The sequence below is a fragment of the Columba livia genome, chromosome 2 (genome assembly GCF_036013475.1).
Source record: "Columba livia isolate bColLiv1 breed racing homer chromosome 2, bColLiv1.pat.W.v2, whole genome shotgun sequence".
Lineage (NCBI taxonomy): Eukaryota > Metazoa > Chordata > Aves > Columbiformes > Columbidae > Columba > Columba livia.
This window is the reverse complement of record NC_088603.1, coordinates 118,808,672-118,836,276: the sequence shown is the minus strand read 5'-3', so window position 1 is coordinate 118,836,276 and position 27,605 is coordinate 118,808,672. Positions and strand designations below refer to the sequence as shown.

The following is a 27,605-nucleotide window of genomic DNA, read 5'->3' as shown; positions in this document are numbered from 1 at the left end:
AGGAGAGTACAGTGAACATGAGCCTAAAACCCATCCCAGGCACCTCTATGGGCACTAGCCCACTAACAGCAATGCCAGCTGCCCAGGCCATGCCCACGGCACTCCAGGTAGCCGTGCTGCCCACCAGTTGGTTAGACAGCAAATGTGTGTCATGCCCAGGCATCAGCCCCTGCAGACAGGGTCCCCACCGCTGGTGGGTTCCTCCTCCTGCACAACTACAAAACTGCTCAAATGCCTCCCAATGCTACTTTGCTTAGCTGGTGAGTGCCACCGCTGCCACATGCTTGTGTTTATGCAAAGAAGCCCTGGGTTTCACAATGCATTTTCAAGCAAGGACATTCCATTTACCATTTTGAAAATGTCTTTTCATATGGAATAGAGAGGTACATGCATTTGTATTTTATCAAGTAGATCTTTCTTACATTATTAGATTTATCTCAAGGAGAGACACAGACCTCTAGCCACAGAGATGAGACAATGCCCTCAGACATATGGTATAAACTGTGGAGTTGTCATATGCAGTTGGCATATGATCCTTGTGTATCCCTTTCAATTCAGAACATTCGATGATTCTATGAAAATAGATCTAGCATATTTTTTTATTTTATAGGACACGTGATAACATTTTCTACCAAAACGTAGTTCACTATAGTAGTGTAATATGTTAGAGTATTAAGGCTATTTCACCAACGTTATGATATCAAATTTTCAGGTTCCTTTCAAGAGCACATCCATGAGACTGGATGTGACATGGAATGAAGATAATCTGCCTTATGACATAAATAAGACAGTCATTTGGTAATAAGCCAATATCCCTGAATGGTAAACTGTCTTGAAATGATTCATGGAAATGTAGTTTGGACCCTGATGCTGTTAAATCCTGTGGAAGTTTTCCCAGTGAAATAAATTGTTAAGGACCTAACCATAACAGATCTAATCATAACATGAAGGCTTCCTTAGACAACATGCAGTACAAGAGAACTTTTTTCGAATAGGGTTTACTCTATATTTTATGCAAGTTTCAAATTATTAAAAGGACTTCAAGGAGGGTGGGAGAGAAGCATAATCCTAACTCAAACACACTCCAGGGACCAAGGTGCATGAAAACACAGGCAATGCTGCTTGCTTGGATTTATTTACAGACTTGCCCTCATCTGTTTTAGCTGTCGCTCCCACCCTCCTCTTTCTGCACTGAGAATGTTTACCCTTTGACTCGCCACAGGCCGTCCTACTCAGGACAGCTCTAGGTTTTATTTGGGCTTCTTGTAAACCATTGTTTTATTGCCCTGACTGGCCACCACATCTTGTATAAATAGTTCTCAGGAGATCAGTCTTGGTCTTGCTTAATGCTTATAGTGATTTTTAGTCTGAGCACAGTCAGGACTCAGAACAATTGAGACAGCAGTTAGCGTAAGGGAGCATTATCAGTTTGGAGGTCACTAAATTTACTTACCTGTGTTATGAACATTCCTAAATATAAGGGCTATTCAGTTCTAGTTTCTGCTATTCATGCATTTTCTGAGACGAGAGCATTCATTTTTTTTTTTAAGTACACTTCATTTGGCCAGAAAAACTAAACACATTTATTTCATAATTTTCATTCTAATACAGAACCAGTCACACTGCTATGAAGCCTTGTAGCTGCTACTACATTATAAATACAGTTTATTTCTATCAGCTTTCTTTCACTCTATCATCTTTAAAGAAACCTCATTGCAAATAAGCTCACAACATTGCGGGAAATCACTTACATTTAAATCCATTCTTCCTTTTTTCTTAAAAAGTTATAAAAAATGTTTCTACATACTTGTCAGAGGCCCACCAATTTTCTTTTCAACAAGATATTTGCTAAAATCCAACTGTGAAAAAGCTTATCCAAAAGTTACATGCCAATATTGATCTCACTATATAATAGAATAGTATATATGTACTACAGAAACGTTAATCTTGTACAGATGATTGAATTCAGTCATTTTGCAAGTGAATTCTGTGGAAAAATGGTTCTTTAAGTAGGCTTGTAGAACACCACAGAGATCAATAAACAGAAACAAAAAGCTCTATAAAACCTCGTTACACTGGAAAAGGACACCACTTAAATTAAATTAATTTCAAAATTGATTTGCTCCACTCAGTGCTAACCCCTGAAATAGACACATTTAAACACAGTTAAATTAGACCAATAAAATCACCTTCTGTGTTGATGTAAGCACATGCCTGCTAGTGATATGTTTTCATTTAATTAGATCTATTTAAAATCAGTTTTCAGTGGAACTTGGCACAGCAGATAAGGCCTATGACTCCTTGCTGTCTCTATTTTAGCTGAACACTAAACTGAGTGAGAGATTCTTGTAGTTAAATCAGGAGCCAACATTTTGGCAGAGTTCACTCTCCGTTCAGTATATCTACAAATATTTATATTGACTGTAAGACAACGAGCTTCCCAGCATCCCCAGGTCCTGGCTTCCTCAACATCCTTAAATGAGGGACATTTGGCTATTCAGTCTAAAGGCCTTTTGATAGCACAGCACTTACTGTGAAATGTGTTGTTTGCATCAGCTGAATGTCTCTGTCACTTATTTCCCTGCAAGGATTTGAAAGTTATATATGTTTAGCAACTACTGTACGCTAAAGACAACTGGATTTCCACATGGTCTCATAATCTGCTGGGAAACTGTCTCTCTCTAATGCTTGAAAAATTGCAGGACAAAAAAGAAACAAAGAAAACAGATAAGAAAGCCTTTGTGTATTGGAAAAGAGATGGATTGATGGGGGAGGTATGTTGAATGTTGAGGGGTTTCTGCCAAGAGCTTGCTTCTCTGTTCCTTTATCCCTTATGAAGTTTTTCCCACCAACACTGTCAGTATAAAATACTACTAAGTTAGAATAATGGCAGCTCCCACCTACTTTGCATAGATGTAGCTTTAAAAAAAAATGAATTAGGTTGTGCATGCGACCTTGGGATAAATGGGTAAAGGATCATGTGAGTGGATCCACATGCTGGAATTACTCAAACAGCAGCTTAAAAACTGCGGGCTCAGCAGACCACATGCAGAACCACAGGTTAAAACATAAGGTCATAGTTCTTGACTTAGTTTTCACAGTGCAAGTCCAAAAAACAATTTACAAATTGTAACTAGCAGCCTACTTTAGCCATGTCAGTATTAAGGGGAGTATAGGTATCTAAATACTCAGAGCTACTGACAGTGCCTGCTCATTACTTCCACTCAAGCCTGAAGGTATCTCAATTTGGTGTTTCTATTCAGAACTGTGCATTTCCCCACCTGATTAGTAGTAGCATGTGTGGAAATGTCCCAGTCCAAACAACCAGCTGTTTGGCACACACCTGCTCCCAACCATGCATATATCAACAGCACTGTGCATCCAAGACAAGGCACTACAACATGGCCACTGAAGACCAGCAGGGGTAATGGGTTCAAACTGGAACACAAGAGCTTCCACTTAAATTTGAGAAGCAGCTTCTTCTCAGTGAGGATAATGGAACACTGGAACAGGCTGCCCAGAGGGGTTGTGGAGTCTCCTTCTCTGGAGACATTCAAAACCGGCCTGGACACCTTCCTATGTAACCCCATCTAGGTGTTCCTGCTCCAGCAGGGGGATTGGACTAGATGATCTTTTGAGGTCCCTTCCAATCCCTAACATTCTGTGATTCTGTGATCTAATAGACATGACCTGTAGAAGACTACACTTGGTGGAAATGTGGGAGATCAAAAATGGGTTACCACCTCAGCCATGGGAGATCCAAACCCTCACCTGGGATTTCCAAGACATGGGGGATGCTGCAGAACCCAAGCTCTCAGGGGCCCAGGAGCAAACACCCTCCCACTGAGGTTGCCAAGGCTGAATGGTCAAGAAAGGACCCCTGCAAGCAACGCCTACCCAGCTCTAGAGAGAACATATATGAATGTGCATAAACATACATATTAAGAAAGATCCACGGATGGATTAGCTATCTTGATATCTAATGGGTTAACCCTGGTGGACATACTACTTATTATTACTGTATTCAGAGTGGGAATGATTCAGCTATCCTTGTATTTTCCAAAGAATTATCTGAGCCTGTAGGAATCTTTAAAAAAAAAAAAAAAGCTAAGCTTGTGTCAAATCTGTCTGCCCCGGCATTGTAACTAACCAGAGACAAAGAAAATAACTTCTCAAAATAACACCAGTATAAGCCATTTAAATTCAAAGAAATGTTTCAAACAAACTTCCATAGGAAAGAAAAAAATCAAGTAAATTGAGCACTAAAATAAATACCCCGTGATGTTGCTTATAACTAAACAAACAGGGAAACGCATGTTCTCCGGACAGATCATTGCAGAGCAATTTCCAAGGGAAATGCACAAAATACTAAGCTGGCTCTTGCAGTTCAAATGCAATGACATGATGTGTTTCTTGCAAACATATGCCAAAAAGCCTAATCCAAACTGGAAAGCAGGGAGGAAAGCTCCTGTGAGACAGTTTTTATAAAAGCTTCATTCAGGGCCTCCACCCTCATGTACTGTACCAGCCACCTTAGCTTTTCCACTCTGCCTGGTCCAAGAAAGCACTGACTAGGATGTTAAAAATGTTGGCTTTAAAAAGGTTGGGAATAGACAGTGACAGCAATATATGATTTAATAATCAGACATGGATTATCAGATGACCTTTTAGTCAAAATGAGGTACAGAGATTTAGGTCTAACACACTACAAAATGAGTAAACCAAAGTAATACGGTTGGAAAAAAACTATGAAAAAGAGTTCAAATTGCTCAGTGCCTCCAAGAATCAGACACTTTCTAGTGGAAAAGTGTAATCAGGTTATTAAAATATAACGTTGGGTATCTAGAGATACAGATTATACCCTGTTCCCAGTCCAGAAAACAGAAAGTTTTGACCCTTATAACCAGGATTTCAAGCAAATGCTCTTCTCCTTCCCGCTCTACAAACAACTTCCTTGGGAAATGCATTTAACCCCTCCAACTTCAGCATTCCCACATGTAAAACAAAGCTAGACCACTTCTTGCACCACAAGAACATTGGGAACCGTAACTAATTTTTCATAAAAATACTGTAAGCTGCAACTTTCTACATAATATTCATCATTAAAAAAAAAAAAACATATATATGTATATATATTTTTTTTTTTCTAATGCCCCTGGCTCTCTAAGTATCATTCATGTGAAGCACATGTTTTTTCCTAGGTTATGACTTATGGCAAGGGCTCATCACTACAAGTGGAGAATATGCTCATACTTATATTCCAGTTAAAAATAAGATAATGAATTATGGCGTTACTTATCTGCTGTTCCAAAAAAATGAGTGATGACCTCTCTGTACCTAACAATGTATTTATAGTGAAACAGGTCCTCAAATTCTGGGAAGAGATTTTGTGTGTCTGATTTGCTTTCTTTCTCTGCTTCCTTATCCCCAACACCAATATTCAGCCTCCTCAGACTCCTTCAGTCTGCGGTCACTTTCATCTCCCATTCACCTACTGCCACAACTCCATGTATTGAATGGCAGCAGTTACTATGCTCATAGCTTTATAGTCTTTCATAAAATTACCCCATTCTGTGCCTTTTTTTCCCCTAATTTCTGCTGTGGCTTCTATGTACACCCTTTGTACTGAAGAAATCCTCCCCTGTGACTGTGTGAAATAGCATTTAACTGCTTTGCAAAACTGATACTATATTTAAAATTTCATTTTTCAAATATGCTGAAATTCATTGAAGTATTTTGTGCCATCTGTTTCCTCTTTGTAAATAAATAACTCTTTCCATCATGACAATCACTTTGACAAGCTACTAATGTTTATGAGAACACATAGCAACACTCACAGGAACAGAAAAAGTGAGATATCTGTGAAGAGCAAAGAGAATCCCTTTCAGCTTTAGGTTCCCACTGCCAGAACAAAAATTATATCCTTATGTGTAATCGGGAACCCCAAGGTATAACTCTCACATAAATGGATGTCCAGCAAACACTCCTGGGGGACATAAGCCCTCTTCTAGTCAGACCCACCATTTCTTGAATGAGTTCAAACTGTTGTTCCATGACATCTTCATGAGATCGGCCACTCTGCCATCACAGCTGGATTTCTGGTGTGGCTGGCTGGCTTTAAGTGGAAACTGGCAGTATCTGCCAAATGGTGGCCAGACACCAGACCAGACTTAACCAATTAGTGGAATACCCCATCTGATGGCTGGATGCGATTTCTCTGTGTGTGTCCGCTCACCCTCCACCTGCATCCTACCACATCTGAAGGTTGTGGTGGTGCTTGTACAAGCAGCCTGTCCTGCCAGGTGAGCCAAAAGGGAGACAGTCACCTCTTCACTGGGCCAGAAGAAGCTGTCTCAAGTTTCCCACAGCGGAAAGTCGCTGTGTGCATGTTTTACGTAAGGGCATGTAGGAGCTGGAGCAGCTCACTCGTTGCCCACCAGCGAGCTGTGAAAGACAGGTGATTAGTTCCAGATGCCATTTCAGTGCCTTTCCTTCTGCGGAAAGTGTGCAGAAGTCACTTCTTTCAGCTTCACAGGACTCCCCAGAAATGGAAAACATACCAAAAGTCAGGGTGGATTTGTTATCCCTTCCTCAACATCAGGCAGGCTGCAGCAGCAGCTAAGACATCTGTGCAAAGATTTCTCCATGAGTCAAAGGGAACTGTGTTGCACTCATTATGGACCTTACAGCAAGAAGCAGAAACTCGTGTTAAGTTCCCATCTACTATCACAGCATGAACAGCAGGTTTGCCAACCTCATGACAGTCCCATTCACACTCTAACAGGGACCTTCCTTTGGACAGGTAAGGGAATTGCCTTGTGACAGAAACCAGAGGAACATAATAGCTACTTCAAAACTCGCTATATTTGATCCACCTGTTTGTGCCTCCAAACTTTCTCCCTGAAGTTTTGACAAACTGCACCAAACCAGTCTTTCTAATTTCTTATAAGTTTGTTTCTCTTAAAATCCTGCTACAGGAAATCAATTTCTCTCACCTCTAATGAACTATAGTAAAAGCAGATCACGTAGCTGCATCTAGCTTTTAATTTACAGTACAACATTCACTTGTAAATTCAAAACATTTTCTTCTTAGCACACTGTGATCACAATCAGTATATAACCTGGGTAGAACTTGCCGTTTACATTTTGCATATTCAGGGATGGAGGAATCCAGCTTTAACTGTTCATGAAGAAAATGGGGTGACAGAGAAGCTGAGCCTGCAGCTTTCAGGCGTATCAGAAACGGTAATTTCTTAGAGCCTGAAAACATTCCAGTGTAAAACATTTTGGGCTCATGGGAAGGTAATTGTGCAAGTACACAGGCCCTGTGTAAACATTATTTACAGGCTCCTCCAAGGCTTAAATCAGATAGCTTGTTGGCTCATCTTCACAACCCTTGTCATTGTGTTTTGGTTTTTTTTATTCATGCTTCTATTGTATACATTTAGTTCTGAGGACTGCAGTAACTACCAATACACTTCCAAGTGCAGTAGGTCAGCAGTGAGCTGTTACTCAACCTCCAGCCCTTTCTGTCAAAGGTCAGTGATGCTGGCTGGGTCTCCACAAACTTTCCTCTCAGCCAGCCCCATACTTGCTCCTTGTCTACTACTCTACACAAGCCTGCAGCTCCTAACCTTGAGGGCACAGCACCAGCGACAGCTCTCATCCTGGATGTTTTAGGAAAGGGAACAGCTAAGGGTAGGAAAGGTTTCTTCTAGGTTGTAAGAAGGGTTATATCTGCTGGTATTTATTGTAGCACGTGAAGAGTAATTTATTTTATTGACTCATATTCTGCTCTAAAAATAAACAGTAATACAACCAGAATCTTGGGCATCTCTGTATGTTTTCACTAATCTAAATACATAAAGTAATTTTAATTCATGCAATACCTTTAGGTAGTTACTTCATTAAATAGTCAAAATTAGAGCAGGTTGAAAATCTTCTTCTAGAGTTCACAAGCAATTTTGCCTTTTTGTAAGGCCTTCCACTTTTGAACCTGGCAATACTTGAAAAGACAAGAGACACTGAAATCCTCACAAGATACATAGGCACTAATTTCCCTTCTGTAACTGAGAAGACTGAAAAATAAATTAATTTGGTCACAGCAGCATAAGGAAGTGGGCCAGACCTGAAAACAGAACAGTCATTCCCCCTTAGTCTCCTGTGTCCCTGCATATAGCCATCCTCTTCTTGTTTCATCTGAATAATCATGTTAATATTATTATACTGGTTGCATTTTGCTTCTTTTTTTCCTAAGAGGTATTATTCAAATTTGGACACAGAAATAATTTCATGCTAAATTTGAAATTTTGGATGAAATTTAATAGTAAAAAATTCTAAGAAAACACTGTCTGGTCTCCGAAGGTTAAGGCTGAAAAGGCCCATTAGGTCATTTCTGTAGACGGCTCAGTGTCATTGAGTCTTGTTGTTTCCCAAGATCCTATAAAGGGACATAATTCAATCTCCTGAAAACTACAAATCTAATTCGCCTTGTTCGTCACCACCTGTCATGCAAAAAGTGCATCAATAACACAAGTATTGGGGTTAATATACAGCAGTAACTCTGCCCAGCTGGAAGTTCATCTTCCATTCATGTTCAGATTGAAACAACCTTAGTTACACAGATTCATGTGCACCAGGTCTTCACCTTTTTGTTTTTTTCAGGAGCAGCTCTGGATAATCTGGAGTCAAGCACAGGCTGAAGGCCTGAGAATGATGAAGCCTGTTCCCAGGTTAAAAGGATAGTGCAGGAAGACAGGCTGGACTTTCCCACAGAGGTCTGTGGGAGCTGACACAGGGGCAGGAGGAAGCTCTAAGTCCTATCCCCCACCCTGTTTGGGTGCCATCAACCCCACATTAAAAACAAGGCAAGGCCATGCTGCTGTTCTTCCATGCACATAAAGCAACAACCATCTCTGCCATAGTATTTTTGTCAGGGGACCAACACTGATGTTCCTGGCTTTGCACAGTTGCTTCTCAGGTAATGGGATCACACTAAATTCAAAACCCAGCACAGGAGATGAGACAAAAAAAGGCACTAAAGATGGATCTTTGCCATGTTTGCTTGAGCCTGACATAGAGGCAACTTAAAGCCCAAATGTAATTTTAATAAATCTCACCCATATCCCAACACCTTCTCTCCATCTTTTCTGTAGCAGCCAGGGTTCTCCCCAGACAAAATGTGGCTTTGTTACAGCAGCTGCCTTTTCCCTTTGTTCAGCCAGAACAGGATCCAGCTTCCACCGCAAACACTCTACAAAAGATGGGCTGGATGCCCTCTGATGTTAAAACGATGCCAAGTCCACCCCCTAATGATGCCTCTCAGGATGAAAGCACCAAGCAGCCATAAAACACAACAGCTTCTCAAAGAGGCAAGATGGGATGCACAACATGCATCTTAGTAAGTGGTCTGTGAATGAACACTTGCGTCAGCAAGAGGGGTAAGGAATCCTAAGGTAGTTTCTATCCTAGACCCAAACCAAAAACACCTCCCTCCCCCCTCAAAGTCTGGTGAGTTTTAAAATCCAAAGCCTCATCTAAAAGTTTGCTAATGACCCCAAATTTTATAACAGGCCAAACCAGGACCTTGGATCCCAAATACCCTCAAACTCGGGTTGGCGCAAATTCTAGATCCAATGTCTGTGGTGTGGGCTAAGGCAACACTAGGAGAGAGGAAGAAAAAAAATCAGCTTTGCTCCATGGATCTTTAATACAGGGCCACCTCTGATACACTTGAAAAAAATATAATGAGACCATTATAATATATATTCCAGCCAAAATTCTTGGCTCCCCTAACCAGCTTTATATGGTATGCAATACAGAAACACCCAGGAGACACTATAAGAACTTTGACAAGGCTAATATTAAGCTAGAACAAAACAGAACTACTGGCACCAGCTCCACTCAGTTCTTAAGTAAACTTGTCCCATTAAAAAGTAGCCTCTAAGATATTTTCTCTCTGAAGTGTATAGTAGTTTATAAAAAGCAGGAAGGGTTGCCAAGTCGTAGATGTGTTCAAGTACTCCTTACCCTCATTAAAGAACATTCCCTGGAAGCCAGCAGCTTTGAGTGTTCCAGTGAACCAGATTTTTATAAGGGGGGTGTTTACAGTGTTGCTTGACATAGCTGGAAATAACAGTGCACCATAGCAGCTCAGTACTGGATACACCTGTGCCTGGAGCCTCATCGCTCAGGGCGTGGAGTGCAACTGGCTGAGTGTTCAATGGCATCCCCAAAAAATAATGATTAAGAAAACAAATCTCAAGCCTCTCTGCTTCATAGGAAGAAAAGCATCCAGAGATGTCAGTATCTAAATGTGAATTATAATAGGTAGTCAAATACCACTGAAGATCTAGGTCTCCCTTCCACCAGTTTCACATGTAACAGTATTTACAGAGATGTCTTCATAGCGGGCACATACATAGTTCAGCTTCTTAATGCACCCCCTGGTTTCCACAGCAGTTAGGAGTTCAATTCTTTTGTGGATCTGGGTGTTAACACCACCCCCCACCTTGTTTATGTAAAGACTATTTTCTTTTCGCAGTTCAGTGTCTAACATATCTTCTACCTGGGGGTGTTACATGGCTCTGGAAATGGAATCAACAAATGATCAAATACAGAAGATCTTTTCACCCTTAGCACCAATGAAGAACTGGGAAACAGAAGATCTGTGCTTTCTCCCTAAAAGCCTGAGTGCTGATGACCTAAAATCATGTGTTCTCTTGAGTTTCTCATTTTTCCTTCCCACTACCAACTAGGCATTGCTTTCTGAAGGTTTTTCAGTTTCATTTGAAGAAGGATCACAACTTATATGACATTTCCACAACTTTTAGACAAGCTGTTAGTTATCCAAGTCTTTCACTCTGCATACAGTGAATACATCTATCACCTGCTTATAAACATATGCAGCTACCAGTTCCTACACAGCCGACCTCTGTCCCTGTTATGATTTGGGAAATCCAGCAATGCACAGTTTATACATTTTGTAATCTTGCAGAATGATACTGAACAAAGAGGATGTAGGATCTGCCACACCCATAACTGTGTCACCAACACTATCCCAAACAATAACATGTTTGCAAGATTTTGACCAACCACAACCAGAGAAAGGAGATAACCTGTGAAAATCACATCTAGGTATAGGCATTTAAAGAGTAAAACTACTCCCAAAGTTCTGCAAATAAGTGGAACTTGAAAACAGCAGAGCCTCACTTACTCCGGATGGTCACTCTGAGATAAAAGAAAGACTAGAGAAGCAGATATTCAGGCTCCCACAGCATCTTGTTAGCTGCGGGACCAGTCAGAGACAACACAAATGAGAAATCTTGATACTCAGGGAAAACACATGGAAAGAAAAGTCATGGCCAGGCACCTTTCTGTAGAATTTTGACTCAGGTTTCAAGGATGTTCAGAAGTGATGAGGAAACAGAGATAAGGAAACAGGTACAGAGACTATTTTTTCTTTTACAAACATTCTATGTTAGGCTTCAATTTGTTTCAATGATGACATGACTTTAAGAGACAAAATATAAATCCAGAGTTCCCTTGAGTCTATATTCAGAATTTGGGATACTTGAGCTATAAGACATATCTAGACTTCACTCCAAATCCTTGAGGCCTAAGGTGGCTGAATGGTGAAGCTTCATTTCTTTGAGAGGATAACAAGGCTGACAGAGCATCCAAGAAGTGTGCTGGAGAGACCAAGAAATGGGCCAGTGCCATAGAATCACAGAATGGTTTGGGTTGGAAGGGACATTTGAAGATCATCTAGTTCCAACCCCCCTGCCATGGGCAGGGACACCTTCCAGAAGACCAGGTTGCTCAAAGCCTCATCCAGCCTAGCCTTGAACACAGCCTGTTCCAGTACCTCACCAGTGTCATCATAATGAACCTCTTACTTATATCTAATATCTAATCTAAATCTACCCTCTTTTAGTTTAAACCTGTTGCCCCTTGCCCTGTCTCCACAGGCTGTGGTGAAAAGCCTCTCCCCATCTTTACTATAAGCCCCCTTTAAGTACTGAAAGGCCACAATAAGGTCTACCCAGAGCCTTCTCTTTTGCAGGCTGAACAAACTCAACTCTCTCAGCCTTTCTTCACAGGAAAGGTGTTCCAACCCTCTGACAATTTTTGTTGCCCTCCTTTGGATTCACTCTAACAGGTCCATGTCTTTCTTGTACTGGGAACCCCAGAGCTGAACACAGTAATCCAGGAGGGGTCTCACCAGAGCAGAGCAGAGAGGGAAAATCATCACCCTCAACCTGCTAGCCACACTTCTTTTTTTGCAGCCCAGAATATGATTGGCTTTCTGGGCTGCAGTCACACGTTGCCAGCTTATATCTGATTTTTATCTACCAATATTCCCGAGTCCTTCTCAACAAGGCTGCTCTCAACACACTAATTGCCCTGTCTGTACCGATGCCCTGACCTAGGTGCAGGACCTTGCTGAATTTCATAAGGCTCAGACTGGCCCACTACCCAAGCCTGTCCAGGTCCTTCTGGATGGCATCCTTTCCCTCAAGTGTATCAACTGCACCACTTAGCTTGGTGTAATCTGCAAACTTGCTGAGGGTGCACTCAATCCCACTGTCTATGTCATTAATAAAGATACTTAACAATACCAGTGGGCCACTGGTATGGACCACTGAGAGACACCCCTTGGATCTCCATTTGGACATCGAGCTGTTGACTGCAACTCTTTGGATGTGACAACCCAGCTAACTCCATATCCATTGAATAGCCCATCCATGAAACCCACACCTCTTCAACTTAGCAACAAGGATGTTGTATGGAACTGTATCAGAGGCCTTACAGACAGCCGAGTGATGTCATTCATAACTCTTCCCTTGTCTACTGATGCAGTCACTCTATCATAGAAGGTCACTAGATTAGTCAGGCATGATTTGCCATTTGTGAAGCCATATCAGCTGTCTCGAGTCACCTCCCTGTCTTCCAAATGCCTCAATGTAGCTTCCAGCAGGATCTGTTCCATGATCTTCCTGGGCACAAAGGCAATACTCACTGGCTGGGAGTTCCCAGGATCCTTCTTTTTAGCCTTTTTAAAAATGGGTGTGATGTTTCTCTTTTTCCAGTCATTGAGAACCTCACCTGACTGCCAAGACTTTTTCAAATATGATGGAGAGCAGCTTGGCCACTACATCTGTCAGTTCAGATGCCTATCAGCCTATTCAGATGATGTCTAAGAGGATTTAAACTAAAACTTGGCAGACTGTGAAGAGTCTAGCTATAAAATCTTTACCAAGTTGTGATACTACATGTTTTGCTTTAGAGTATCAGTATATTCTGTGATGAGAAACTTTCTTTAATGTTCCTTTAGAGAAAGGGAAAGGAGTGGGAGGGAAATGAAATTTTAAATATATTTGTCCTTCAAGTGAATAGGACCTCACTCTGAACCAGGAAAGCAGCTATAATTCTTTTCATGGACTTGTCATCTAACTGGAATACCACAGGAAACTTTATGACTTCTTCCCCTCTGTTTTATCTGCCATGGTACATATAGAACTCATCCATAATGTCACAGATTGTTTTTATTTCCTCCTACCACATTGTTGGCTTTTTTTTTAGCTCCCATTTCAAGTACAGTTAGATTATACCCAGCATTAAATGTGCCTGCTAAAAACTTTCAGATATGGCTACATTTGGAAGAAAGTTATAAAGTGTGGACAGAATGAGTAACCTCCATTTTATTCTTCTGAAGGGTTATTTGAAACTAAGAGATTGTCTAGTAAACCTCAATACTGGGAGAAACGACAGCTAATGTGTCCTGCAAATAGCTTTGGTCATGAATATATACTACCCAAACATGCCTTAAGGAAAACAAAAGTCTTTCTATGGTAAATAAATAAATTCAATTTTCCTTCTATTTCTTCACCACATTGTATAATTAATTCCAAAATAATATCTTAAAGAATCACCATCTGTGCAAATTATTTCATAGAAGATAATAGTATAGAGTTTTCACTACCTCTAGATAAATGTAGATCCAGACATAAAATGGTTCTTATTGCTGATTATAAATGCCCACAGGGAGACTGAAGTTTTTGACACTGGCTCACACACTGGAAGACACACAGGACAGTTTGGAATATATAATCATATCATAATTATATAATCATTTCAGTTGGAAGAGACTCTCAGGATCATCGAGTCCAACCACAGCCTAACCTAACTCCAGCACTAAGCCATGTCCCTAAAAACCTCGTCTAAACACCTTTTAAACCCCTCCAGGGATAGTGACTCCACCACTTCCCTGGGCAGCCTGTTCCAATGCCTGACAACCCTTTCCGTGAAGAATTTTTTCCTAATATCCAACCTGAACCTCCCCTGGCACAACTTGAGACCACTAAAAACATAAGATTTTTCCAATCTAGTAATTTAGCCTATAGTCAGTGAAGTCAATTCCAGAAGATAATTCATCCTCCCTGCCTTAAATTGCTATCCTTGGATGACAGAAATCCCTGCTTGAAAAAGTACATCTTGGTACATTATGGTACTAAACACCTAGCCCAGACTAGTCAGCCAGAAGTCAGGCAAGGCAAACTCCACCATAAGGGACTTTACTTAGTCTGTTGTTCCTCTGCTCTCTGGCATCTTCTCACAAGAAACAGAGTCACAACTTTCTGTGCAAGCCTCTACTAGATTCTCCATTGGACCAACTGGACCACTAACAAAAAGCAACTAACTAGGCATTATAGAGCACTTGCTGCTCTCAGGACACTGGTGATGGTGGTAATTCAGATCCCACCATAAACTTGATGAGAAAGGCAGTCTCTTCTGTTCTGTTTGTACAGCACATTGCACTGTGGGGATGTTGTTCAGGATCAGGGGCTCCTTTTACTCCTTCTTCCCTCCAAGCTCCAGGTCTCAGAGAACCCACACAGTTTCCATGTAGAACATGATACTGAAAACTTACAGATCAGCAGCATAAGTGACCTCACCATTTTCTCCTGTGACGAACAAAAGGCTCCACGTTCAAGTAGGGAATGCATTTCAGCTTCAGGAGGGAACTGTACAGGGATGAGTTGAACAAGTCACCAACCATCTTGGCCACCATGACAGCCAGCATTATCAGTAGCAAGGACTGGACATCATTTGTGATCTCTACCTAAAGAAAAAAAGAGAACAAAGGACTTTCCATTTTTTCATATAACTGAAGACAATGACAATGGTCATTCACGAGGGAGCGGGAAGCAATTCAGTCTGCTAAAAGTGGCGCTCCCCCTCATTTCCCAGGGACAGGTAATCAATCAAAACTTCCGCCAGAGAGTTTTGGCCAGTGCAGTGACAGCTCCCCCTCCCGTTCCTATCAGCTTGAAACACTGCACTTACATTAAACCTCACATCTGATTCCCATATTTCAGGTGGCCTGTGATAATTTTGAAGCATCAGAGGAGGGTAAGTAGAGATGGAGTAGCCAGATTGCTTAAAATAGGTTGGCCTTGTGACAAAAACTAAAAAATGCAAACAAATCCAAATATTTTTCCTTTCTTGCTGAGCTCAGGAGATATAAAATTGTTTTCCCATACTGCTGCTTCCTGACAGAACAAGCTCCTTGTACAAACATTGCCTTGAAAGATGCCAGAAAAGGGAACAAGATACTTTGAACAGAAGTCCAGCTCAGGAGATCAAGCAGCAGGAACTTTAACTGAAGGATTCGGAGTGAATCCTTGCACAAAAAGTAGAGACTAATGTGAATGTACTTAATACTGCTTAAGCCCAACTCACAATAAAGTCAAATATTTTTCATGGGGAAAATGACTGCTCAAAAATATTATCTTTATGCTACTTTAACACAGCTTTTAATAAAAACTACTATCTCATTTCATTTCCCATTATTTCCCCTACCATTCCATCCTACTAAAAAGGGTTATTCATTAACAATTATCCTGGGATTAAATATGCAAACTTTCCTCCTAACACTAAGAGGCTTTTGCCCAGAAACTTCTCTCCAATTCAGACAAAATAAGTTGCAGCACAGTGCCATTTAATAGACCTCATTCAAAGAATGCCAATAAACACATCTCTGCCTGACAAACTGTAGCAAATCTATCCAGGCTTTACACTCTCACCCTCCTTCTGTCTCTGCTCTGGGTTTGGAAAGATAACATCCAGGATGATTTACAGTATATTCCAACAAGGGACTGGTATGGCTTGGTCAGCCATGTACGACAGGGTCATGCAACTGTCCTTTCTGCTTGCCCAAGGATTTCTAATAACACCGCACACCACATTCTTTGAATGTCTTTTTAAACGTAGAATTCAACTGTTTTCTTTAAAAACACCAGGAACATGTCAGTTGAAAGGAAAACAGCATCTGTGGGATTTTAAGGATTGTTTCATCATATCTGCCACAACTCGTTCACACAGATGGAGATTCCTTTATTGTGGATTCCTTTTAAGGTTATTTTTAAAGTATCTTGCTATGGGGAAGTCTTCTGGAATAAAACAAGCATTAAAAATTAATAGTATAACATTCTAAAAAGCTATAAAAATGCTGTAAAACTCTGAATTTAAAAATTCTTGAAACTCAAACCCTAAAAAACACTCTCAAGCAATTGCTTTAACTTATACAGAATAGCAAGAACCAAAGCCTGGCTTTCCAGGCTCCCCTCCTTGTTTTTCATCTCATTTTATCCCTTCCTCCTACCCTCCCATCCTCTAGTGGGAACAGTCAAGCTGGGCCTCATCCTTTATTCTCACAAATATTCAGCAGCATTTTACATCTGCTATTGAGAAACACTGAGGCTTGTGCTGATTTTCCCCAGCCCTAGAGCCCTCTTGAGTGCTGGAATCTGGAGGCTGGGAGGGAAGAAGGGGGGTGGCTCCTCTCTGCAACACCCCGTTGAATGCTCTGAGCAAGTGCCTCTGGGTTCAGCACTGGTCTTCACCTTCTGCAAGAGTTAACGCCTGCTGTTTATCTTTGGCAGGCTAGTATGGCTGAGGTCATTAAAGAAAGACACGTTAAAAGCATTCTCAGGAATATCTTTTGTATGTAAGTAAATTTAAACTTTGGCCAAAGTAGAGCTGATAGAGTTGTCTTGAACTCTCGCTACAGATGGAAACTGGAGAGGCAATTTTTGTAGAAATAGGCAATACTAGAGCAAAAATACAAAGCAAACCTGCAGATGACTTAGAAACATGAGCATGAAAGAGAGATAAAATAATTTACAAAACTTCAAGAAAACTTTGCATGAAAATTTAACCCATTATGGGACCTTAAGATAAAGTGAAGCTGTACACTATATATAGATCAAGTTATTTATGAAGCCCAGCCTAAACCAAAAGTTTCATTAAATAATTGACTCAATTTCACATTCAAGTATTTGAAGCGCTAGAGAAAACCTTGCTTCCTTACTGAAGGTTCTCAAGTTATGGGAGAACACTTATTAGCCACAAAAGCATAAAAAATACAAGAATAAACTCCAGAGATCAAATAAGACATGCAGGGGAAGGGAATCGTAACAAAGATTCACACACAAAAGATGCAGTCACTCATAGAAGGAAAAGGAAAAGTATGGCACTCTTAGTGCTGAAGAAAAAGGAGGAATTCATCAAAACATAAGTCCATTAAACAAGGACGATGGCAATGCAGCAGCTAAGTTCTCCTTAGGATATCTTGATAAAACTCAAGGAAGAACAAGTTAATCCAAGAACTGTGATAGATTCAAGCCATTTTATATAAACATATGGACAAGCACAAACCTACACACACGCATATATGTGCTCTTTGTAAGGCTTTATTAGTATTCCCTGTTTAGAGAAGGGCCATCTGCTCCCTGCTGAGAGAGACAAAGTGCAGAGCCTCGGGACTCGGCTGCATGAGGAAGTTATCGTGCGGTCGGCTTGGGTGTGAATTTACTGCGTATTAGCTACTCGGCACTAACCGCCCGCTTGGGTACCCTTGGCGCTTGGGAAGTGAAAAAACAACATACTTCACCTTCAAAAAGGAGCCTGCCGAACTCATGCAAAAGCACTCTTAAAGCTAAACTGCACAAAAGCACTCTTAGTAGGTACTAGAAGCATCCACCCAGGGAATTAGTGCCAAGGAACTAGCAGGCTGTAAATTCACGCCAGAGCTCTAATTCTCCCGGTGGACAGGCTCTTGTAAGACCAGACCAGCAGCCAAGCAAGTCCAGCCACAGCCCAGCACCATTAGGAGCCCATGTGTTCCAGGGCTGGAAGGTTATGCAGCCTCTCCTTTGAAAACATCTATCTGTTCAAAGCAGTTCCCAAAGAATCTAAGAAAAGAACAAATTATGCAGAGTATTACAGAGGGAGAGATAAAATAAAGGTGACAAAAGCAGAGAAGGGAAGCAGGGAAGTTGGGGGCAGCCTCCAAATGCCCACAACTCTTTAGCCATCAAACATGATGTTTCATTTATTGATATTCATTCCAAGCCTGCATTTTAGGGGCTGGTCTTTAGGATTCAATTTACTCTCTTGTGCATATTGCCAGACTTTCTTTTTTTCCTTTTGATCCTATGGGTGCAGCAGGCTGTGCCAAAAATGTTTTTGCCTAGGGCACCCGTCTATGCAAAGCCAGCAGCGCTAATAGGCGCTGGAAGCACTCGGCACTGACACTTCATACATCAGCAGCGGAGTAAATTACACCTATTTTTTTTTTTTTTCAATATTCTCTCTGTATACAAAATCTTGAAAAATGGCATTTACACACACGCACACACACACGACAATTAATTTATTAGCACAGTTATTCCAACTTCTTTAAATATCTTCTTTGTCACCGGAGGCACTTTTCAACAACCCCCATGGTCCTGAGTTTCTCAGGCCTCCACATCATTATAATCTATTAGCCACCTTCATGTTAGCTCTGTTTTATTATATAACACATAATTATGCATTTCATTAACGGCATCACCAGGCACGATACATCAAAGAGAGAAAGGCAGCTGCCCAGGAAATTCAAAAACATGCAGTTTACTTAAAGCTCACTTTTAAAAACCCTCCCCACTCTTCAATGAAATTGCGGTTAACGTGTTTCAAAGGTTTTACTCCAGCTCAGAGAACAGAGCATAAACAACCTCATTAGATGGAAGGCTGCTGATACAGTGAATGTTCCCTGAAACCGTGATCTTTCTAATAATGTAAAAGAAAATATTTTCAGCCAGCTACATAGTGCAAATAAATTTTCCTTCTTCTACTGAAAACCCACTTTGCCTAAGAGTTCTTTTGCTACTTACAGCCTACAATAACAAATGCAGAAGAGAGGGCCTATCAAAAAGAAAAATAAGAAAAAAAAAATCATTTTGTAGTCAAATTCATTTTTCAAGGTTTGTTCAAACAGAGGAGCTGCCTGGCAAACTGAACAAACAAAAGAAAAAAGTTGCTTCCTTCCCATGATATAAAGACCATAGTCCATTTTTCACACGGTTACGCACACTTAACTGAAGGGCCTGGAATTTGGAAAAAAAATGGGAAAAAACAAGTAGCTGCTGGACAAGGGTATAAGACAATACGTCTGAGAGCAAGTTTAAAAAGGTGGTGGATGGGGAAGGGACATGAAGTCTTGATACTACCAACCAAATCCAAGAGTTTTGGAGTTGAGGATGCAGGTGGCACCAAACACCAGCTCTGGGCAGTTTCCCAGTCCCCATGCCACCAGATTTTGTGGAAGAGTACACACTTCCCCAGGAAAGCACCTTTCGTTTCTCTTGCATACAACCAGAACTTCTTCCATTTGAAATTTTTGCTACTGTTGATTAAAGACACAACAAAAAAAAAAAATCGTTCATGATCGACAGAAGATTTCCAAAGGGTGAAGGGCTTGTAACCAGCAGAAAACTTTTGATCATTTCTTACTTGCTCAGAAGCAAATGCCAACAAGGTTGCAAGCTGATCCCTTGACATAAAGAAGAGAAGAACAATTCCTTATTCACACCAGTCAAAGAGTTGTTCATGCAACTTTCTTGAGAACAGGAGTTTATGGATTAAGTTATTTGTATCGTCACAGCCATTTCATAAACAATGCAGATCTGCATTTCAATTTATTTAATCTCTGGATTATTATCTGCTGGTCTTTAGTAACCTGTGTGTTGAACGTTTGAGTCACTTTACCTCCCATGTAATAATGTGCTGACAAAGCTATGATTTGAAGTGCCGTTATCATGGTCCGCTATTCTCATCTGGGATTACGCCAAAAGAGGCACCTTCTTCAAGTATTGATCCAGCTGGATACTCCCTCCCTGAACTTCCATTAATCTCTCTCTTTAAAACTAAGTGAAAGATATTCCTTTCTTGTGCACTTCGCCCTGCAAGAAATTTTTTACAGTCCTAGGACCACATCCATTAACTCAACTTGCTTTAGTGTATCTCCTTATCACTCATCACCATCACTGCTGGAAATTTTTGGAGAAGTGGGATGCTGCAATACAGTAAACATAAATCTCCTAAAAAGATACGATTGTCATGCTAGCCCCAAAAAGTTATGCATTCAGGTTCCCTCACATTGCTGAAAACAATTCTTTCTTGCACTCTCAGGCACATGATACTGTACATCACACTCTACAAAGGGTGGCACACCCAGGGTAGGTTCACTGTGAGGATGTCCTGCCAAACCCCAGTGCCAGCAGGATTGCACAATTAGTGGGATTCTTCCTCTTCCAAAGTGCAACCCCATTAACTATTTCAGGCCATTACATGGACTAGGCAGCCTCTAGCACCCTAGAGCTTAATTACTGCCAAGACAGAGCATGAAAACTTTTCTTAGCACAGGGTGCATACTTTTTAAGCAAAGTAGTTCTAATTAATCACACTCGTGCAGTGTTGCTTAATTTGCCTTAATTCATAATGTTCAATGAGATCTCATCCCAGTTTTCTCTGATGTGGATTTAAATATTCAGTTTTTCAGAATCCAACCAGCATTTTGTTGATGATTTCCTTGTTAAAGGAAAGAAGAGTGTTTTCTAAATCCAAGACCTAGTGCAGCAGCAGAAGATGGCTAAAGAGAGCGTAGAAATACCCATCACAGCTAAGTAATCCCTGGAAACCTATCAAAATCCTTTGAGCCTCAGTCCTTTGGAACTTGGACTGAAGATGCTATGCAAATGTTTGACTTCTTGTTTCAGTCCCTCAAGGCCTATAAATACACCTGTTTTGACAGGTTGTGGCAATGGATGCAAGTGATATCGGAAACAGTATAGGTGATAGCAGCGACTCTTGCCAAGATCCCCTGAAAGATATCTATCAGTGATTTTTTTTGTAATCTGGCTCTTTAACTCATGTACATAGCAGACACCAAACCATGAAAAGAGGTTTCAAAGCCATCTAAATCTGTGTCTCAGGAAGGTAACACTGGTGCATGTTGTGTCAAGTGAACCTTCTATTAATAAAAACAGCAGCGCTGTGTATGTGTGTTGCTGAATATGCCTAAATATTCAGCAGGCTCACTCATTAAATCTTTTCAAAACGAGCACTGTTCTGTGTAATAACCCAGCTAAGCAACCTTGTACTTTTTAAAACTCACAGTATCACAGAATATTTTAAATTATGATTCATGAGCATTTTTGTAAAATATATTAGACAGCTGCAATGAATCTCAGTCATATTTAAGCAATAACAAAACCAACATCTCTAGAATGCCACGATTCTTATGGCACCAGCTTCTGAGGTCTAGAAAAGGCTGGAGAAGAGAGCGCCCTCGTGACTACAGGTAGCTGCAGACGGGCCAGTGGATTTACCAAGGCTATTCGATAAATGCTCTGCACCACAGGCTGCAAACTTCATTTCAGCTTTAACTTAAGTAGGAGATTAGACCTTAAGTATCAGAACAGAAAATTTACAAAAGCTTGATGTTCTCAAAACTAGTATAGGTACTCATTCACCAAGCCTGCAGTTTCTTAAAGAAGAGCATTACAAAATGTGAAGTCATGAAACCAGTCCTCATGCCCTTCTCCATGAGAGTACAGTTTCATTTATTTCATTTTCCAGACAGGCTACTGCCAAAAAACACACGGTGCTCTTCCCCTAGTTGGAGCAAATTCAACAGAAAACAGCCGGACTTAATGTATTTAACAGTTTGCTGATTATGCACTGTTACTCCAATTATTTGGGGATTAATTTGAGTAAGACTAGGATCTGTACAACACTGCTCTGCATCTCCCCTTCTTTGTAAAAAGGTGACATCACTTGCAATCAGGTTCCAAAATAATGTTAAATATACCATTTGAACACACCGGGCTCCTCCTGACAGGCAGCATATGCAGAGCAAACCCTGTTAAGAATAACTGTAGGCTTGGAGGTTTTGAAAAATTGTTTTGACTAGGGTTTAAACTCTTCATTAGAAAAAAGGCAGGTAGCTTAGTAACAGAAAATTCAGCCCTGTCAAAACAATTTCTGTGATGCATCTCAGGTGTAATCAAAAACGTTAAGTGAGCCCTAAAGTGTTTAAGTGTGGCGGGCTGATGCATGAAACAGCGTAGCTCTGGCAAGAACCTGCCAAATGAGTTTCCAAATAATTAAGCACTTCCTCTCCCTGCTTTAAAGGAAACATTATGTGAATAATACAAGTTTGTCCCAGCTTCTGCAAAAGATTTTCCTTTCCCCTCCAAAATCAGGTGGAAAATCAACCACGTGGCATTCTCTCATGGAGAGTTAAAATGAAGACTCTGGCCATGCAAAGAATCCTGACCAAAGCTGAACTCAATGCTGGGTAACCCTGCTGGAGTAACAGCACTATTCTTAAGTATCTAAGGAGATAAGAACTTGAACTTCACTGCTGAGCTGGCATAAACACCTTCCTGCCCTTCTGGTAAGGACTCCATAGCATGTGCCTTATTAACCAGCAGTCCAGAAAATACTCCCTGGCCCAAAGCACATATATGTGTACACATTCTAAAGCAAGAGTCAAATATTCCCTCACCTACACCACTGTAGCATGACAGATGCTGACATGACCTGTTTTCCAGAGCATTCTACTGCTTTCTCACAGGGGAATGGCTCTCCTGACAGGCAGCTGTGTGCTCCTTGTCATTTTCTCTCCAGAGCACTGGGCTATGTTTACTCCAGGAGCCCAATGTCCCCTTCATGCCCTTCTGTCTTGAGCAAGTCAGAGGAAGGCATGGCATCTCCCAAGCTCTGTGCTGCCAAATTGCACTGTTAGGATGTACTAATTTTTTTACAGTCGTTTCTTTCCCTTGTCTCTGTCTGTTCCCTCCCAAGTATTGCACACGATCTACTAAACAAGGAGGAGAAAGGGAAAAGTATGACTCAAGCCTTCCAAATAAATTCTCTTTTCTTTGAGCAAGGGTCAGACTGAAGACGACTGCGAGATGGGAGCAGTATAAACAGAGTAACCTGAGGTCAGCTGGCATGCTACACGATCTGAAGCACCAGAGAACTCCACTCCAGGTACCTCCACAGTTGTGCAACTTCTTCCTTTCTAAAGCCAGGCCCTGCTGGTTCGCAAGTTGCATCACTAACTGTAGAAGTCACCTGCTGCTGCATAATTCACCAGTGGACAACAACCTGTGTGACCATTTCCAGTTTTCAGTGGCTTTGTTTTTTTGGTTTTGGTTTTTTTTTTTAGAGATTCAAGAAATCAGCTCAGGTCTTGCTCTGCAAGCTTGCATGAGACACAGCCATCAGGATCCTAGGAGTTTTTCTGTCATCACTCTTTCATATTTCAAAGTGAGAGAGAAGCTGCCACTGGGACAGGTCCCCCTGGGTACCATTCACACTTCTTTCTTCTACAGTGCTTCTACTTTTCCACATTCTTTCACAGCTTGCCCTCACAGTGCCTGCTTCCATTCAGTCTCTCTCGCAGCAGTAGCACACCTTTCACCAGCACCCACCACCACATATGTGTCCTGGATCCAGTCTTATTCCTCTTCCAAAAACTCGGGGAAGACACTGAAACTGCAAAAAGAAAACATGTTGTTCCACCCGTCTTGGGCAGAACGGAGACCATGCATCTCCTCAGGGACTTGCTCCTCTCAGGAGCTACAGTAGGAGCCCCCTTCCCACCAACAGACCATATTCAGCCCAGCAGCAGCTCCTGTTCCAGCTGGGTGCAATGATGAAACACAATTTTCTGGCCCTGAGCCCCCATTCATTACAGCATACAGTTACACAGGGGTTTTAATTTAAGATGATAATAAACCCCTCAGGATTGGGGGGGAGATAGGCTTATTGTGGTAGCTTTTGTCCCAGAGATAAATCATTTTCTCAAAATTTGGAAAAAAAGCACAATTGGCAACATTCTGAAGGCTTTAAAGTTAAAAATATAACAAAACTTCATGGTTTCACATGCTTTTCATGACAATGTAACTGAAAAATGTCTTTAATTTGGAAACAAATTAGAGTTGGCAAAGAATGAGTACATAAGACAGCCCAATTGCATTTTGTAATTTGAAAAAAATTAAAAACAGATAAGATATTGTGAATTAAAAATAACTTCTGCACATTAAATTCTCATGAACTTTCATTAAGGTTTGCCTTACATGTCCCAAATGTACAAATACATGTTGTAATACATTAGATCACTTTATTTATAAAATACCTTTAAAACTATTGAAAGCTAGAGCCAGCAAAATGACTATATAAAATGTTATCTTCTCATGTTACAATTTAATTTCCAATGTGTGCATTTAAAACAGAGATGCAGTCTCAACTCCAATATTTCAGATGCACAACTGAACTTTCTAAAAGTTCAATGCCAAGTGAACCCATGTACAATCTGGTCATGCGAGTTTACTGATAAAAACCTGGTGCCAAAGCTGAAACAGCTATATTAGAGTTAAATCTGGATTCTCTTCTAATTTGTGAATCACCTGCAGACTAACCAACTGTCCCATAGTTTCAGTTCTTTACAGATGATGAATGAATGAATCAGAGGGGACTTGTTGTGACTTTCTCGGGCTGGGTTCACAAGGCTACTATTCAGAAAGAAAAAGGGGTTTTCTTTCATTTTTCCCTTCAAGCATACATTTTTTATTAATCTTTCCAGTGACTTGACAAATCGTTTATCATCCCTGTAGAGCAGTATTTTTGTAGGTTAAAACCCAAAAAGCTTTCATTTGGAATGTTATTGTGGCATCTCTTCAGAATTTTAAATTTGGATTCAGTTTGGCCTTTCAGATTAAACTACATCTCCCATGATGCACCTTGCATTGCCTTCTCCTTCCTTGAACATACCAAGAAAGTCTTTTCGGTGTTTCATGGGAAATATTTAATTCCTTACAGAAAAATGCTAGCATGAAACAATAAAGCTTATAGTAAGACATTTTAAATATTTTTTGTTCTATTTCTGCTTTTCAGCTGTTCAGCATTTTGACAAAATGTCCAAGGTTTTTGCAAAAACAAATCCAAAGTCCTCATTTTCAGTCAAAAACAGTAAAAGGAAATTTTTTTAAATCTTTCTAAGGGTGGTGCTGAAAAAACAAGCTATTGCAGACTGTATTTATAGTCACTCCCACCGCAAAGCTAGGCACTGAAGAACATTTTGCTGTATCTGACCATAAGATCATATTGATCTTATTTGACAATAACTTTTCTCATATGAACAAGATATTCATGTATCTCAGATCAGCTTGTTCTTCTACTTGTTTGTATGCCAAAAGCATACTCAGCCCTCGGAGAAGTTTTCTCCTCACACCTCAGGAAACTATGATCCTTATCAAGGAAAGGATAGTATTTTGGGTGGCATTACAAGCCTGAAAAGAAACCCCCTTCTCTTCAAACTGTCAGGTGTTACAACACATTTTATGTGCTGAAAACAACCCTGGTTTCTTTTTAGTCCAGAAGGATGGATGAAATAATTTAATTTGACATTTTGCAAAATATCCTGCCTCCTGTAGTTACTCATGCCGTAGGACCTGCCCTAAAGAGCTGTCATGGACCGAAATCCAACAGCCTCCACTTTCCGAGCTCCTGAGCCTTGTCACTTCAGGGTCAGCTGCTCCTCCATTTGGGAAGAACACAAGGGCACCTGTACACACACCCAGCTTCATGCCAGTGATCATTTTGTGCATTTAAAAATTAAAACAAAATAAAATACAATCTAGCTGGAAACTGTGTATTACAGAAAAGCACCTGCACTGTAGTTGGGAGTTAAGGGTGATTTGCAGTCAGCTGTTTAAAGGGTATTTCTTTTGTCCCCTCCTCTTACTAATGCAAGACCCCAAAATTCTGCAAGTATATGAACAAATGTCACATAAGGCACAGTTTGCACTGAAGATGCTTTGCACCTCTGAGTCCTGCTAGCTCTGCAGGAGCACCACCTTGGGTAACACAAAACTCCTTCGCAGGCTCTAGTCGTTGCCTACAAACAGTCCCGGGCACTCACAAATAGAGGAGGACAAATCCCAGAGAGTGGCCAAACACAATGACACCGGGTAGTGTGTGCAGAGTGGCCAGAGCCATGCTCCCTCCCTTCTGAGGGAGATCTCACGCCACCAGCAGACAAGTAAAACAACAACAGGTAATGGTGGACAGCAGGCAGGCTGGAGCTGAAAACCGAGGAGATGTTGTTCATGTTCTGACAGACAGGCAAAACATCACAGGAAAAGCAATTCACTGGGTAAACCAGCATTTCCACTAAAAGACTCTCTACTTCTAAACTTTAGAAGAACTAATAAAAAATATTAATTATACACCCCCAAAACACCACTCAAAAGAGGATAGTATTAATGATTTGCAGAGGTATAACCAGGTACTAATTGAGACTCAAACACAGGTGCTGGCAATTCAGTCCATGGTTCTCCAGTATCATAGAAGAGAAAGCTGAATTGGAAAATAACACAATCCAACTACTCCAAGCATGTTGAAAGACACAGCTATAAAGACTTTTTTCTGGCATCCCATTAAACAAGAAGAAATGCCAGAATTTACACCCATTAACATTTACATTTAATCCAAGCAACCATTTTCTTGCCCAGTTAATGTACAGTTTATCCATCTTTGCGTGTAAAATAGAGCTGTCATCCAGGCCTCACTTAGAAGAAATTTGATTAAAATCGATGAGAATTCCTGGCCCCCTGATGCTCTCTTTAGCAATACAGACAAGCAATACCATGAGCAGCTGTGATTGTTTTCACTGTTTGATCTTCAAGAACCAGCTACATGACATTATATGACACCCTCACTCAACAAGGAAAGATTCAAAATTTATAATTGTTTTAGCATTTTCAAAATTATTCCTCCTGCTTGCATCATCGCTACTGCAAATGGTTCAAAATGCAGCATCCTGCATCCTACAACCACTAAGCAACACAGCTCTCTTATGAAAACCTTGCACTGGATATGAGACAGATGTTACACATATTTTAGGAGCCTTGTGGTTACTTTTCTAACATCATATTTCACCATTCTGCTCTTCTTATAACTTCCCTCTAGTTAACTGGATCGGGTGGTTGTGCAGTATTCTCACATCACATCTGTAAAACAAGATGTGCCTGTCATATCCACTTTAAGTGCTCACAACAAATGCTCCACTTAAATTTCTTGTGAAAGGACTTAAGCTTTTTGAGAGTCATTCTCTCTGAGGAAGTGAGAAGGTTAGCCACAGAATTTGCAACTATACATCCTGCCTATAATTTGAAGCAAGCACATTTTGCCTAAATTAGAAGCAC

At 40.7% G+C, this 27,605-nt stretch overlaps 1 protein-coding gene across 2 annotated transcripts in view; it reads right to left on the bottom strand.

The window, feature by feature from the left end:
* The window catches only part of LOC102085612 (chloride channel protein C), an 89,298-nt gene that overhangs the window by 22,100 nt on the left and 39,593 nt on the right, over window positions 1-27,605 (bottom strand). For both annotated transcript variants that reach the window (XM_065053490.1, XM_065053491.1), the window contains one exon: window positions 14,958-15,124. In XM_065053490.1, the coding sequence (XP_064909562.1) occupies window positions 14,958-15,124 (167 nt within the window). The remainder of the gene's footprint in view (window positions 1-14,957; window positions 15,125-27,605) is intronic.